The sequence below is a fragment of the Thrips palmi genome, unplaced genomic scaffold, assembly GCF_012932325.1.
Source record: "Thrips palmi isolate BJ-2018 unplaced genomic scaffold, TpBJ-2018v1 HiC_scaffold_18, whole genome shotgun sequence".
Lineage (NCBI taxonomy): Eukaryota > Metazoa > Arthropoda > Insecta > Thysanoptera > Thripidae > Thrips > Thrips palmi.
In genome coordinates, this window is record NW_023144627.1 from 3,826,007 (window position 1) to 3,842,425 (window position 16,419).

Sequence of the window (16,419 nt, forward strand, 5' to 3'; positions counted from 1 at the left end):
AGAATTTCTGATCCAATTAAATTTTGACTGTGTAGAAGGCTTCAGAACAGGACAAAACACGCAGCATCTCGATCCTAGCAAAATTGTGCGATTTATACTGTTAGTGTTTAAAAATTAACAATTTAAGTGAAAAAAGAAGTCAAAATTAGGATTACAACAATTTTACGAAAGACTCACTCTGCAAACTCAAGTGTGTGCCAGGCACACACTTCCTGGTGCATGCCTGCAGGCACACACTTCCTGGTGCATGCCTGGCAGGCACACACTTCTTTTCTGCATGCCTGGCAGGCACACACTTCCTGGTGCATGCCTCAGGCACACACTTGCTTGAAGCGACGGCAAGTGTGTGCCTGAGGCATGCACCAGGAAGTGTGTGCCTGCCAGGCATGCAGAAAAGAAGTGTGTGCCTGCCAGGCATGCAGAAAAGAAGTGTGTGCCTGCCAGGCATGCACCAGGAAGTGTGTGCCTGCAGGCATGCACCAGGAAGTGTGTGCCTGGCACACACTTGAGTTTGCAGAGCATATATGGAGCCTTCACTTTAAGTCTCGTTACGTACGATACGTATCTAATCAAAGGGAATGTTTGGATTGCGCGGTTCATACTGTGGAGAAGCCACATGTAACAGGTGTGAACTAGCCTCTCAAGTGTCCCCAGCAGACCAATGCCGGGCACTGCTTTCGTTGCTGTCTCCCCCCACCACACCCATGCGGAGCACCCTACACTCTCAGACTGTTATTCACTTTTTGTCCTTTGTTTAAAGAGTATTTTACACAGCAATAAAAGGTAATATTTCCTCAATATCTATGTCAGATTTCGTTCGTTATATTGACTCAAAGTCAATTTGCTATTGACAAAGAGTCAATACGCAATGGACTTTTAAAAAAATCAATAATTGATGGACAGTTTAGTCCTTATAGTGAACAATATTGTACATGGTTACGAAGGAAATACTATTATTGCTGCTTAAAAAACTACGTAAGCAAAGAACAAAAAGTCAATAACGGAGAGAACAAAGGCAATACTTATAAGTCTGAGAGTGTATGAGTGTGAGAGAGACAGAAAGGAGTGCTCGGAAGCAGCCTGCAGGTGGGGGCGCTCCTCAAGTGCAGTCTTGCCCAATCTCACAAGCGCTACTGCCGTAGGCAGCACAGCGCAGTCAGTTGGAAGGCCAAGATGCTGGCGGTTGTGGTGGTCACTTGCCTCGCCGTGCTGGCGTCGGGGAGACAGGCCGATGGCCTGACCCTCGGGGAACCAGGTAAGCGCTGTACACTGAGAATCCAAACGCGATGAGTAGCGTCCATTGGTGCGATACAAAAGCATCGCACATGAAGTGTGCGATGCCTCCCCATTCCCATGCATTAGCATAGGGCATTTTCGGGACGCATCGCTCGTAAGGTGCGATATGGCTATCGCATTGCACGTATGGTGCGATATCATACCATACGTGCTATACCCATAGCGTTTGGAATCTCAGTGTATGCCTTCATCACACTAAATTCTTATGGACTTTTTAAATGCATAATTATGCAATTTTTTTCCGTAGTTTTGCATGCACAGATACGTTTATTAGATATTTATAATACTATGCATCACTGTGTACATTTTATGCATCTTCCTACATAAAATGTACACAGTGATGCATAATATTAGACATGCCTTATGGCTTTGCATGCTTTAAAAAAATGCTCCTGAAAAAAGCTTCCTTACCCAAATTTGGTCGATAAAGGGTGTACCAGCTATCAATATAGCTAGATCATTCAAATATGGTCGAGAAAACTATTCTCACCGAAATTTGGGTGGGTAAGAATGACTCACCCAAAATTTAAGTCCTGAGTATGACTCTTAGATTGTCAGCATATTTTTAAAAAAGCACATAATGCGATCTTATTACTGGACAAATGAGTTCCACGTGTGCACGTTCCAACGTCCGTAGAATTCCGCTCCCACAAAGGTATTCGCAAGTCTACTAAACTTGCCAGTGAACACTTTTCCAAGGCGGAACAAACTCTCGCTATGACGGGCCACATTTCGGTGGCATTTCGGTGGTCATCTGACACTGTGTTTCCATATGACATGCGGTGTTACGTCCGAAGTCCACAGAGTTTTTCTTTCCAAATTTAATTACTTTACGCTTTCATCCGAAGACGTGATTCACTCCTCCCAACGCCGAAGCAGCCTTTATCTTCCTATGGCAATCGATTCGTATCTTTCTCGGTAACGTGACACGACAATTCATCCGTCTTTTCGCGATAACGTTTAGGCTTAATTTTTTTTTTGTCACTTGTACCGTGTTTGGGAACATACATAACCGCTGGATCTGGATTCCTCTCATTTTTTTAAAAATTTTGCGGATTAAGTAAACATACGTTGGGGGGGATGGGGTCGAACCGTTGATTACGTTTGATAACAACACTGCAAAGCCTGTGGTAAGTTTACTTGCCACAAATTTGGCAAGCCGTTTTGAATGCCAAAATTTGGCAAGCTATGGTCGGAAATCTTCAAAAGCTTGCCAAATTTTGGCAAGCTGGGGGCTATTTCCAGGTTAAGCTTGCCAAATTTTGGCATGCTGGGGAGTATTTCCAGTATATCCCGTTTGCATTGAAGAGGCCTAAATCAGTTGAAACCAAGCGACACTCTGAAATCTGTTGAAATCTGGCGAAGTCAAGTGAAAGTTCATCAGAATCGGGCAGAATCGCGTTCTCTTTAAATTCGCGCTCTATCTCACAGAAACTTGCGATATTTCCGCAAAATCTTTTTCCCAGGAAGGGGGGTGAACACTTCGACGGCAACGCGTAAAGACTCCTGGGTGCTCACTGAGAATCCAAACGCGATGAGTATAGCGTCAATTGGTGCGATACAAAAGCATCGCACATGAAGTGCGATGTCTCCCCATTCCCATGCATTAGCATAAGGGCATACGGGACGCATCGCACGTAAGGTGCGATATGGCTATCGCATTGCACGTATGGTGCGATATCACACCATACGTGCTATACTCATAGTGTTTGGAATCTTGGTGTTACGTTGTAATGCGGTAGTATTAAACATGTACCCCAAAAGTACCCTTACAATAGCGAAGAGTTCCGAAACCTAGCCAAGGACTATTCCAAACTTGTCCACCAGCCCCGGACAGTTCCGCTTCCCCTCTGGTTTGGCCCGAATCGAGTCCGGGCCGAATAGGAGTCCGGACCGGACAGTTCCGTTTCTTGGTTTCTGAACCACTCAAAGTCAAGGACTGTCCGAAAGAGTCCTGCCTAGGTGCAGCTGGCCCGGGCCCGGGCCGAGCCGGGGCGCCCGGACGTCCCGGCAACTGGGTACGCGGAAAACGCCGCTCGCCGGCGTGCCGAAGCAAGCCGAAGGCCCGAAGCCCGAAGGGTCGCCGAGGTTGCCTGACGGACGCGGGCAGAGATGCAGTTTTCGCCAGTTTTCGGCGCGCTGTTGAGCGAGTCACATCGCACAGCAGCGCATCTGTGATCAGTGAACATAGAGGAACGCGCACAAGTCACACCTACTTTTCACTCGTTACTTTCTCGGAGCGATGTTCAGGCGATTCGCGACTGTTCTAGAAGTAATTTTTGGTGAGGTGTCCTGTACGGCGTTTTCCTAAACATTGATCGAATTTGAGTGCGTTGCTGTACTAAGTGTCCCAAACAAACAACTATCCGCTGGCTGCTGGCTACCGCAAGTGTGTGTGTGTCTCAAACTTGAAGGACGGGCGGTGAGAGGGTGGGAGGTGTATTATTTTATTCGCCTCTCCTCTTTCACCCTCGTCCCCAAGTGTTCCCATCATTTGCAAACAGCTTCAACGAGTTCGCTTGTGCAGGCATGTACTTGCAGGTATGCTACAGTTAGTGCATGATCAAAATTTGTGTGTAATACTCCACTAGAGGCTGTAAATCGCGTCCCTTGCCGTGTCTGACCGGCCACCGTGCCCCGAGCCGAGTCGAGCCGAGCCGCCACGGCAGTAGTGGCCGTTCAGCCGAGCCAGGTAGGGTGAGCCCAGCCGGCGCTAGGGCGCGCTCCCGCGGAAAATCCCCGGCCGGCCGGCCGGCCGGCCCAAGCAACCTGCGTCCGAAGGGAAAGGGGAAGGGGGAAAGGGAGGGGCGAGGGGCAGCAGGCTGGTGCATTTGTTCGGACTGTCCGTTTTTCGACTAGCGTTGGTACTCAGGACAAGTCCGGAATCTTTCTGACTTTGGTCTTTTTCAATGTTTTTGGGAACTGTCCGAGGGCGGATTTAGGAACTGTCCCGGTCCGACTTTTGGAGCCGTTTCGGACGGTCCGCAAACGGTTGTTTTTGGCTGCTTTTCGGACTCCAACATTTTCGTACGGGTACCTTTACGTGTTCCACGCGTAAAACAGTGCGTCAGTGTTTACTCCGTCGGAATCTAGAGAGGATCTCGACTCGAGTACCCCTGAAAACAGAAGGAAAAGACTGCGCCAAAATGTGGCGAAACAAAAACTTTTTCCAAGTTTTGGTTAGACCTTAAAGTCTGGTCAAAAATTGCTCAGACATGTCTCGCCACCAAAAGGTGTGACCTTCGTGGGAAACTTCGATTGGTAGGGACTCTAGACACTTGCTCTTAAGGGGGGACCCTGGTGAAAAAATGACCAAAATTGCCAAAAATAGTATTTTCAAAGTTCAAAGATAAAAATGTGCATAGAAGGTTTCAGATTCAACAGGTTGAACACCTTTAAACTATGTGGGTAGTTCCTTCATCATTTGGAAAGAAATAACATTGAGATCAGTTGTCGTTGGCTTATACGCTCAACTTCACAGCTTTGCTCAGTCGACAAAAAATTTTGTCGTAGAAAGACTTTTTGCGTTCCTGGTTGACACCTACATGAGTCGTATTGCATGGACTCTATTCATTGATGACTTATCGACAAATTTTAGTGACGGAATCTTGATATCAGCCCTACTTTTTTTAACACACACCTAAAAGTTTCAAAAAAAGGCAAAAAATTCACTTTTTTTAAATGTTAAAATTTGAAAATTGATATCTCAGGACAGAAGTTGAAATTGAAAATTCCGTCACTAAAATCTCTTCTATACATCTTAAGGATAACCCAAAAAAATTTTCAAGACTTTCCGTTCCAATGAAAGACGCAGGAAGATTTTTCCCCAACGCTCTAAAAAACACTAAAAAGCCACTTTTCTCAGAGACCGTTCAACATTTTGGATTGAATTTTGTTTTATGAACTCACCATAATGAACCTAATAATCAAGCAAAGTTTCAACTTTCTGGGATTATTTTAAAGCCTACTTGAAAGTTTCACCAGGGTCCCCCCTTAATGCACTGTACACTGGTGAAACAAAGGCATTAAAATTATGTCCTTTAAGGGCGTAAACGATTTACTCCCTTAAAGAGCATAAATCGTTAATGCCTTCGGGAAGGACATTAAAATTTTGCTTGAAATTCCTATACCATTTACGCCCTTGCCAAGGGCATAAACGATTTATGCCCTTGCAAGGGCGTAAAAGAGTATTTATGCCTTTAAGGGCGTAATTTTTATGCCTTTGTTTTACCAGTGTAGCAGAAAGTTTAGTTTGTGTCTGTACTTTTCACTGAGGTCGCGCATCGGACAAGGTTGGGGCCGCGCTGCAGGATGAAGATCTCTATTCCATTCCACAAGGATTTCTTCTGGGTGCCGGAGTGTCGGCGTGCCAAGCTGAAGGGGCGTGGGACGCGGACGGTAAGTTGTTGACGCTTAAAGCGTACGTACAGTGCAAACTACTTGGTTTGTAATACGAAGAAATAGTTCGTACATGACGGAGTATTTTCTTTGTGAGCTTAAGTATGCTCCAAATAGTTTGTTATATCAAGCAACTTCACTTGTTGAGGCATAATTCGTTCGTAAGGTGGTTAGAGTGTTTGTTCTTGCATCCAGAAAACTATTTTATTGAACAAACGAAAGTTCATAACCTAACGCACAAAATGTTTTGCGTTAAGGCTGTATCGACATTCAGTGCAGATTTTCTCGACAATATAACAGAAATTCAACAAAATAACTTTGAGGTGCAATGAGTTTTCCGAGGCTTGCCTCGGACCAATTTATTGCAAAGTCAGCTGCACCACCTTAATAGGGACTCTTCACCATGGACAATGTTCATCAAAGACTTTTAGGGTGTAGAGTAACCGAAACCTCTTCGGAATCATTGTTGGAAATCAGCATCGCAAGCGGTAGCATGCTGAGCTGGCAATCCGGGAGACCGGGGTTCGGTTCCGGAGAACGCGGTTCGATTTCTCTGGGTGTTCGGGAGGACAGGAGCGACGGAGCGAATGGGTAGGAACGAACGATCGTTGAGGTTCTAATTTTGTTTTTAAAACGACAAATTTTTATGATTTTAGCATTGCAGAATTCTGTAACCGGGAAACAGTTTACCGTAACGTGTGATACAAAATTTTGTATCAGCGCTGATACAAAATTCTTTGTAATGGAAATTACTGCGTTACCACGTTACAGAATTTTGTATTGAAATTTTTTTGAGTGTTGTCTCATTGCATCTATCATTTTGCACTGATTCCAGTAACGTGTTCACGCCAAAACTTTTATCGAAAAGCCCCGCCGAAAATTCGGCGTAAATAGCCTTCTTCGGCGGACACTGTCGCGCCGCGTGTAAGTTCGGTGGAATCATGAGAGAAGGGCGCCCTGGAGAAGAAGCGAGAAGCCGCTCGGACGCCGCTCTGGCCAATGGGGGACCAGCTGGAGGGCGCAAATTAAGTGCCACGAACTTGGTACTAGTCTCGTTCGATGCGCAATGAAATTTTCTATGGAATGATACTTGTCGGAAGGCTGTGGACCCAACCGTTTCCGAGCACGAGCCTCAGAAGACCGCGAAAAGCCGCGAAAAGCCGCGAAACGTACTGCGGCGGACGCGTCAACATGGACACATGCGGGACGACAGGCCGCCAGCAAGCCTCACCGCATTGCCCATACTTTGCAAAATTTTAGTTTGAAGTATAAGCTACGCTCTGAACTTTACCGCGTTAAGATATCTCTATTAGTATGGCTCTGGCGTTCATGTAAAGCTGCAAAAGCGGCAGAATCTTGCGTCCGGCGGCCTATCCTTTAACATGGGGCCATGTTGACGCGTGCGCCGCGGCTTTTTTCGCGGTCTTCTGAGGCTCGCGCTCGGAAACGGTTGGGTCCACAGCCTTGCGACAGGTATCATTCCATAGAAAATTTCATTGCGCATCGAACGAGACTAGTACCAAGTTCGTGGCACTTTATTTGCGCCCTCCAGCTGGTCCCCCATTGGCCAGAGCGGCGTCCGAGCGGCTTCTCGCTTCTTCTCCAGGGCGCCCTTCTCTCACGGTGGAATCACCCGCCGAACGCCGCCGAACGCCGACGCGACGTCCGCCGAAGCTCGAGCTTCCCACCGATCGGTGGGAGTGCCCGGGCCCATGAGGCCCCGTTGTGCTTCGGCGGCCTTCCGCCGAACGGCTTGCCGTCCATGTTCAACGCTCCTTCGTCAATCAAATCTAATTGGGATTTTATGTAACAGGGCACGGAATATACTAGCAAGGCAACGTCAAATTTCACGTAGAATCTTATTTTAGGGTCAGTTGTGTAAATTGTCCAATGTTCCAGTTCCAAGCGGATATGCAAAACAGAGCTAGGTTAAGTCAGCCGTGACGTGCGCCTCGCACCGTGCTTCGACGGCAAACCCCTGTCGCGATTCATGCCGTATTTTCGGCGGTATTCCTTCGAAGGTTCGATAAAAGTTTTAGCGTGTTTGTTTCTTGGGCCTGGCCTGTCCGCGAACGTATTTTAGTGTATCAGAAAAAGGGCCCATGATTGAAGGTCATTCTTTGCTTTGATTCTGCAGGTAAGGCTGAGAGCGTCTTAGATCGTATGGCCCACGTCAAGAACAATCCGGTTTTCCACAGTAGCCCTGATGTATCGTCTAATCATTATCACCGCTACAAGGAAGACTTGGCGATGGCAAAGGACATGAAGGTAAATGCTAATTTTATTTTGATATTAACTGCAACTTCCGTCACTTCATTCTTATTTGAAATTTTGAGATAAATCCGTCACGTTTCATTGGTGAAAAGGTTACTTTTAAGACATGGGTTTTATGTTTTAAAATATTGTATAGGAGGGATCACTTTTCAGGGAAAACATTTATGGCCCTGAGTCCCTGAGTGGGATAGTGTCTTGACCCGATTGCGTTCTTCGTACTCACTAAATGTGTATGGACTTTTATTTTCCATAACTATAGCCATATTTGTACATACGGAAGTTAAGTACAATTTAATGCGTACATAAATTTGGGACATATTTTTCCTTATTATGAAATAGTACCGAATTCATGTACGAATTTGTGCATAACTTACATATGTTCAAATAGGGCAATGACGACCATAGGAATTTTGCCTGAACTGCCAGAATGTGACTGTTTCAATTTTATGTCTAGTTCACATCACACCGTTTCTCCATCTCCTGGTCTCGCGTGCTTCCCAAGGGAGATACCAGCCACGTCAACCAGGAAGGTGTCCGTTTCTACCATGACTACATTGACGAGATCAAGCGCTTAGGCATGGAGCCAATGGTAAGTTGAATAGGTATCTTAATTCAATTCTGTTGAAAGCACAAAATCTTACCAAGTCGAAGCGTTTGCGAATGAATCCCCTTGTCACGCACTTTTAAGCGAAAAAATAGGAATGAGGGAACATCTTCTCACCCCTGAAAAATGCGTTACAACAATAGATCACTAAGATAGAGAGAGCACCTTGTGAATAACAATTAGAAAAGTCAGCTTTCTTTTTTCGGCTGGCCGCTGTTCAAAGTCTTTCAAACCTCAACAATTAAATTTTCAGGTGACGATGCTGCACTTCGATCAGCCGTACACACTGGAAGTGGAGACGGGAGGTTGGACCAAGCCAGCGATGGTGGATAAATACGTCGAGTACGCCGGTTTTCTCTTTGCCGAGTTTGGCAGCAAGGTAAGTCCGAATTGGGAGACGGAACCATAACTGACAGTATCTCGTCATTGTGTGCGATCAGAAGGTACACGGTAAAACCATCTCCCGGGATTCCCAGGAATATCGGTCAATTCCCTGAAAAATCTCCTGGGATTCCCAGGAATATCGGTCTATTTCCAGAAAAATCTCCTGGAATTCCCAGAAATATCGGTCAATTCCCTGAAAAATTTCCTGGGATTCCCAGGAATATCGGTTTATTTCCAGGAGACGCTTTTACCGTGTTGGGGGCAGCTGTGTCCTTTCTTTCTTGATGCCTACTCCCTCAAAATGATTCTATCTGTAGGTGAAATACTGGACCACAGTCAACGAGCCCAACATGTACTGCAACTACTTCCCCACCGTCATGAACTTGTCGGGGCTGGCACCGAAGGATGATATGAATATTTACAAGTGTATGCACAATATGGTCATTGCGCACATGAAAACGTACCGCTTGTATAAGGAGAAGTACTACAAGGACCAGCAAGGTAAGGCACGACATAAGTACGTTGAGTAGAGTATGTCGCCCGTATGGAAAAAATCGTCTGCGAATGCATTGCTTTTTGTCGGCTTAATCGGATCGTTTGCGGACCGTTCTCAGCTAGACGGCAGACAAATCGCGATCAAGACGCAGTCAACTCTAAGACAGGACGCAAACAGGGGCCAGACAGGATTCGGACTTGGGCCCGCAGTGCATGCGCAGGCAAATGTTAGGCCGAAAGTAGCGTGTTCGCAGACACGGCGCGGCCCATCCGCCGACCGTCCGCAGACAAAAATGTACCTCAATCGCTCTGCGGAACGTCTGCGGACTGTGGGGTGTCGGAGCTCGGCTCGGCAAAGCTACGTCACAGCTCGTCTTCAGATCGTCTACGGAACGTTTGCGGAAGGTGTGGTGAACGTCTGCGAACCGTCTGCGTTTCGTCGGGAATCAAACATCAACACAAACAAAAACAAGAGCGTGAGTCGCGGCCTGGGCGACTCGAACCCGCAGCCTTTGGGCTGCTGATCAGAGACGCTACCCACTTGGCCAGAGTGGGAAGTCTGAGAGGAGCGTCGCGAGGCTGCGTCAAGTTCCGCGCAGCCGCCCCGACTTCGGTTACCGGACTTGCAAAACAATGTGAACGATCTACAAATCAAAGTGTTTACTTGTGCGCTGTAACTGGAGCGTACTTGTCTATGTACGCTGCAACTAGAGCGTACTTGGCAAGTACGTAGTACGTACACTATATTTGAAGCGGACATCAGACAAGTACGCTCCAGTTACAGCGCACAAGTAAACACTTTGATTTGTAGATCGTTCACATTGTTTTGCGAGTCCGGTAACCGAAGTCGGGGCGGCTGCGCGGAACTTGACGCAGCCTCGCGACGCTCCTCTCAGACTTCCCACTCTGGCCAAGTGGGTAGCGTCTCTGAACAGCAGGCCAAAGGCTGCGGGTTCGAGTCGCCCAGGCCGCGACTCACGCTCTTGTTTTTGTTTGTGTTGATGTTTGATTCCCGACGAAACGCAGACGGTTCGCAGTAGTGTTCGAAAATTCCCGGGAACAATCATTCAGGGGAATATTCCCGAGACTTCCCGGGAATTCCCGGGAATATTCCCATTTGGCCGGGAACATTGCTTCAAATGAAACCCATCTCATGTGATAAAAATTAAACTTTTTCTTACGAATTTTTTTTATTAGTATTACGAAACATTTTTTCTTGCTCTCTTCTGAAAGAAAAATGCAAATACACTAGAGTGATTCATAATTATTAATTGGTTCCCTTGCACTATCAACATTTTTCGTGCAAAAACTAGCTATTTTTAGCCATGTTTTAAAAATTCCCGGGAATTTCCCATTTTTTGGGTCTGATTGTGCCCGGGAACGTTCCCGGGAATTCCCTTAATTCCCGGGAATATTCCTACCCTTTAGAACACTAGTTCGCAGACGTTCACCACACCTTCCGCAAACGTTCCGTAGACGACCTGAAGACGAGCTGTGACGTAGCTTTGCCGAGCCGAGCTCCGACACCCCACCCACAGTCCGCAGACGTTCCGCAGACCGATTGAGGTACATTTTTGTCTGCGGACGGTCGGCGGATGGGCTGCGCCGTGTCTGCGAACACGCTACTTTCGGCCTAACATTTGCCTGCGCATGCACTGCGGGCCCAAGTCCGAATCCTGTCTGCACGGCAAAAGTACCGCCTGGGATTCCCAGGCGGTGCCTGGAAAATAGGCCCTTTTTCCCATGATGCGCCTGGGAATCCCAGGCGGTACTTTTGCCGTGTGGCCCCTGTTGGCGTCCTGTCTTAGAGTTGACTGCGTCTTGATCGCGATTTGTCTGCCGTCTAGCTGAGAACGGTCCGCAAACGACCCGATTAAGCCGACAAAAAGCAATGCATTCGCAGACGATTTTTTCCATACGGGTCACTGCTCTGTCGAACGGTTTTCTTCGTAGGCTACGAAAGGCTTTGTTCTTTGTAGGGTTTTAAGTGTGCTGAAGCGAAGAGACATTTCAGCGATTTTGATTTTGATGACCCCACTGGTAGCCGACGAATGTGACGTCGTATTCGCTCGAATGTGAATTTTGTCACGTTCGTTTGAATATGATGTCACATTGGTTTGAATGTTGATTCACGTTCAGACGAATGTGACACCCTACTTAAACGGCCGAGTCACGCACTAAGTAGGTTTTTCTGCGCGCCAATGCACGAAATTAAACATGCACTTCGTAACGCGCGAATTTGTGCGCGACAATGCACGATTTCGTGCAGAAAATCGTGCATTGTCGCGCACAAATTCGTGCGTTACGTACAAAGTGCATGTTTAATTTCGTGCATTGGCGCGCAGAAAAACCTACATAGTACTTTAGTGTGCGGTCAAACGAATGTGACGTCATATTCAAACGAACGTGACAAAATTCACACAGCAACGAATATGACGTCACATTCGTTGGCTTCCAGTGGCTACACAAAGTTGTTTCTTTCCCCTGAGCAGGCTTCGTGGGCACCTCCGCGCTGCTGTGGCCGTCCATTCCCGCGACCACCAGCGCCGAGGACGTCGTGGCCGCCGACACCTTCAACACAGTCTTCGCCGGGACCGTGCTCCACCCGCTGGTGTACGGCGACTATCCTCCGCTCACGCGCTACATCGTCGACAGCCGGTCCAAGGCGTTGGGGCTCGCCGAGTCTCGTCTCCCGGAATTCACCCCAGAGGAAAAGGAGCAGCTGGTTGGTGAGTCAGTGGCGGATCCATAGAGCGCAGTGGGCCAGAAGACCGGCGGCGACGGCCAAAACTCCAGACGCGTTCCAGAGTCGCTGAATAGGACTCGAACCGAGCCTGTGACCCCACCAATGGATTCCTCGTCGGAGAGCAATCCGTTGGTGGAGTCACACGTTCGGTTCGAGGCCCATTTAGCGACTCTGGAGCTCAAAACTCATCTTGAATTTTGACCGCCTCCACCGGTCGGGTCTTCTGGCACTTTTTGCCTCCTTACATTAAATGACAGTCCTTGGGCAATTTTACGCGGAAGCATAAAATTGATAGCCCTAGAATGAAACTCCCCGCGTGAAATTCCCCAAACCATGTTTCACTTCAGAAAATTAAAATTAAGTACAGCTCAGCCATTTATGTTTCTCAGGATATTGTTAGTCCGCATTCGACTACTCCAGAGATGTGTAAGAACCCTCACAACATTAGCATGTTCACCAATAAATTCCCACAAACGACGTTCTTTACAAAGTAAACGAGTTGGTTTTGCAAAGGGAAATATCCCTCCTAGCCTAAGAAGAACTCCGCAGCCTGCGAAGGAATTTCTCTTTGTATTACAAACAGAATTGTTTGTATCGGTCGTAGGCTGCGAAGCTGCCGTTTTCTTTATATTCTTTGTACTACAAAGGACGTTTCCTGTAGGATTTTAAAAAGTGTGTTCAGAGAGGGTCAAGGAGAGTTTAAGCGTTTCCCTAACTGATTGCTCTTCAAAGTGCTCACTCAGCTCTATGGTGTTGGTTGCAGGAACCACGGACTTCATCGCACTCAACGTTTACAGCAGCTTCGTTGCAGCGTATGACCTGGACGGTTCAGGCGGCGAAGTAACGCCCGCCCTTCTTGGGCCCATCATGGACGACATGGCGTTCCTCAAGCTGTCCGGTGGAATGGCGAGCTTCAACACGGTGAGTTACAGTCTCAATGTCTTACGGTGGAAGGCTGCATACCATCGACAAAATACCCATATAATCGAGAGCTGAATCACTTCGCGTTCTGGTGGACACATGAGTACACGGGTGAACACACCTTAGAAAACTCATTAATTTCACAATTTTAAAGTTTTAAAGGCTTTATTTCGTGTTTTACACAATACGCAACACCAAATCTTCCTTCAAACTAGCAAATTTTTGCTTAGTTTAAACTTGTGAGTACACTGAGTACAGGCTAATTTGTACACCACATGAGTATACACCAGTGATTCACCCCTCACATATAGTACTGAGAATCCAAACGCTGAACATGACTTTTAGACATTGCACTACATTGCACCCATGTGTCTGGGACCCAGGGGCAATGTGGCTATCCATACACTGAGACAAGGTGGTGCCCTGAAACTGACCGACTAAGTCGCCCGCCCCAGTTTTTAGGGCGACTTGAGTCGCCTACTTTCTGGGCGACACAGTCGCCTAGTTTCTGGGCGACACAGTCGCCTAGTTTTAGGGCATCTTGGTCGTAAATACAGAGCTTACTTATGAATGCTGGCCCAAGGCGCCCTCAACCTGAGCACCTTTGGGGTTGGTCCGACATGTAAACCACTCCTGCCCAGATTCGGGGCACCTATTGCGCCTAGATTCGGGGCATCTCTGACGCCACCCAAATGTGAAATCATTGAGTTTATCCATGTGCAGGCAAACTTGTGTGCAATGCCTTGGGCCAGCATAGATAAGTAAGCTCTGTATTTGCGACCAAGATGCCCTAAAACTAGGCGACTGTGTCGTCCAGAAAGTAGGCGACTCAAGTCGCCCTAAAAACTGGGGCGGGCGACTTAGTCGGTCAGTTTCAGGGCACCACCTTGTCTGAGTGTACCCACATTGCGCCTACGTCAAATGCGCCCTGACAATGCCCTCGCTTGCCAATTGAGAAAGCATGGGAAAGCATTGCTTTTCATATGCAATGCCAAAGCATTCCACCAATTGGTGTAATTGGTGCAACGTCTTGGAACGCATTGTGCCCATTGACGCTTTAGCATTTGGATTCTCAGTGGGGAAAAAAAAACTACTAATTTAGTGTGTTCTTTTGTGCTGCAGACTGATGCCTCCATGATGCGTACGACACTTCTGTGGGCTTGGAATGCTTACCACGTGCCCATCGTCATCGCGGAGAACGGCTTTGGCGACATGACCGGTGTGGGCCTTCGAGACAGCGCCCGGTCTGTATACCACAGCGTAAGTACACTGGTAAAACTAAAGCGTGACTCTATGCTTGACTCAAGCATAGAGTTAAGCTCACTCTAAATGTCGACAGTGAAGATTCTCCATATTATGGTGAAAATGTTCCATATTATGGAGGTGCAGCTGACTTCGTAACATACCATTGAGAATTCACTGTACCTTATAGAGAGTTTGACGAATTTCGTTGGTATTATGGAAAAAAATCTCCACCATATTAAGTTGGTGCAGCCTTTCACCGTAAGACATTTACTGTGCTTGAAGACGTTACGCTTGAAATGAAGCGTATACTTGAAATTCCCCCATGCATTTAGATAGGGGGAATCTTGGACTGATTACGCTTGAAAACAGAGGGTAATAACGCTTTAGTTTTACCCGTGTGGTGCACACTAAGTTTTTATGTACTTTTATTGTCCATAACACCTATTGCCATATTTGTGGAAACCGAAACTATGTATATACATAGGACAAAATTTTCATGTTCTGCTTAAGTAATTATGAAATTGTATAGTAATAGTAACTGTTATGGACAAAAAGTCCGTAGAAATTTAGCAGAAAATTGTATGAAAAGTTCAACTCCTTATATCCCTGTGATATCTCGATAATCTTGTGATTTTACGTAGTTAACCTCTTACACCACCTTATAGTTTTTCAAGACGTTTACTAATGAAATGTTTCATTTTCAGTCGAATCTTCGATCACTCCTTCAGACTATGAAGCAGTTTGACGTGAAAGTGATTGCTTATTATGTATGGGCACTTCTCGACGTCTTTGAGTTCTCTGCGGGATACGATGAGTGAGTATCGGTTTTCATGTCAACTGATTCGCGCAGCAAAATATTGCACTTCACAAGAAATCCAGAAGGAAACGATTCTCATGACAAATGCAAAAAAAAAATATTACAAATTTTGAAAAATTTCAAACAGTCAAAAATTTTGATTTGTTTTCCCCTCGGGTGGAGCATTTTTTTATTGATGATTGATTGATTGGTTTGTTCCTGGCATGCTCAAAAGTTCCATGACCTTGACATATTGCTGTACATTAAAATGTGGACATCTCGAGTAGAACGACTTGGTTAGCTATCAATAAATGGATAGTAATCCGTATTGCTAGAAATTTGGCGTAAATCCAGTGAATTCCAAGGGTAATAGACGCCTAACGCCTGTAATGCAGTGGAGTGGAATGCTATGGATCTATAAATCATGAAAATGGGTCACAGTGCTCTGGAGTGGACACCTCCCAATGCCATTGGGCCAGAAAACCGGTAGAGGCGGTCAAAAGCAAACGTGTGGCACGTTCGGATAGAGTCCCATTCTGCGACTCTGGAGCTCAAACCGCGTCTGGAGTTTTGGCCACCTTTACCTGTCTTCTGGCCCACTGTGCGACGGCCCGCGTCCGTCTTTTAGAACTAGTAACTGCAGTAGCTAATTCATATTTCTTCTTGTTTTCAGGCGCCCTTTTGGACTGATTCAAGTTGATTACAAGGATGCCTCATTAAAGAGGACGCTGAAAGACTCATCTCAATTTTTCGTCGAAATTGGCAACACCGGCAGAGTCCCGTACATTGCGCCACCCCTAAACTCAGCATCTGGGGTTCAACATGTTTGCTCCTGGTTGATGTTGTCCATTAGTTTTTTGGTGGTTAATTCTAGATTCCCCTATTTTTGAGTACCTGAGCATATGATTGATCTTTTAGTAGTAGTAACAAATAATGCTGAATAAAATAATCTAATCTATGTTTGAAGACAGCCGTTTTCATATGGAAGGAATCTTAGAAACGATAGCATCGTACCGAAACTTACAGTCGGAGCTGATACTTGCCATCGTCAACACTCTTGGAAAATAACTGAACACCATAATTTTCCGTTTATTGAAGAGTTTATTTGCTGTACACGAAGTACTGTTTCCCCTCTCGATTAGAAGAGACAACTTCCGTCGTCTGCTTTCTAGTTGTGTTACTTAAACCTGTTTTTTGTCGTTTTGAGTTGCTAAGGCAGTTCTTTCTCTACGAATCCAAAAGCGTACATTGTATGCTCTA

General features: G+C 46.3%; 1 protein-coding gene across 2 annotated transcripts; it reads left to right on the forward strand.

The window, feature by feature from the left end:
* Nucleotides 1–1,097: 1,097 nt before the first annotated feature.
* LOC117644934 (myrosinase 1-like) lies at nucleotides 1,098–16,125 on the forward strand. Of its 2 annotated transcripts, none has more exons than XR_004587683.1 (11): nucleotides 1,098–1,255; nucleotides 5,572–5,694; nucleotides 7,832–7,962; nucleotides 8,423–8,557; nucleotides 8,826–8,951; nucleotides 9,274–9,457; nucleotides 11,944–12,180; nucleotides 12,961–13,118; nucleotides 14,241–14,362; nucleotides 15,068–15,177; nucleotides 15,833–15,971. XR_004587683.1 is itself a non-coding variant. In XM_034384717.1 (11 exons), the coding sequence occupies exons 1-11, from the start codon at nucleotides 1,174–1,176 to the stop codon at nucleotides 16,047–16,049; spliced, it is 1,641 nt and encodes a 546-aa protein (XP_034240608.1). In that variant the 5' UTR covers nucleotides 1,098–1,173; the 3' UTR covers nucleotides 16,050–16,125. The 2 variants fall into 2 exon arrangements, 1 of the variants encoding a protein (XP_034240608.1); XM_034384717.1 differs by having other exon boundaries at nucleotides 14,241–14,378; nucleotides 15,833–16,125.
* Nucleotides 16,126–16,419: the final 294 nt, after the last annotated feature.

What these genes read in the sequence shown, in the direction of transcription:
- LOC117644934 (XM_034384717.1), top strand. Translation starts at nt 1,174, where the DNA reads ATGCTGGCGGTTGTGGTGGTCACTTGCCTCGCCGTGCTGGCGTCGGGG. An exon ending in GAATGGCGAGCTTCAACACG is followed by an intron (nt 13,119 to 14,240) that starts GTGAGTTACAGT and finishes TTTGTGCTGCAG; the next exon opens with ACTGATGCCTCCATGATGCG. An exon ending in TTCTCTGCGGGATACGATGA is followed by an intron (nt 15,178 to 15,832) that starts GTGAGTATCGGT and finishes TCTTGTTTTCAG; the next exon opens with GCGCCCTTTTGGACTGATTC.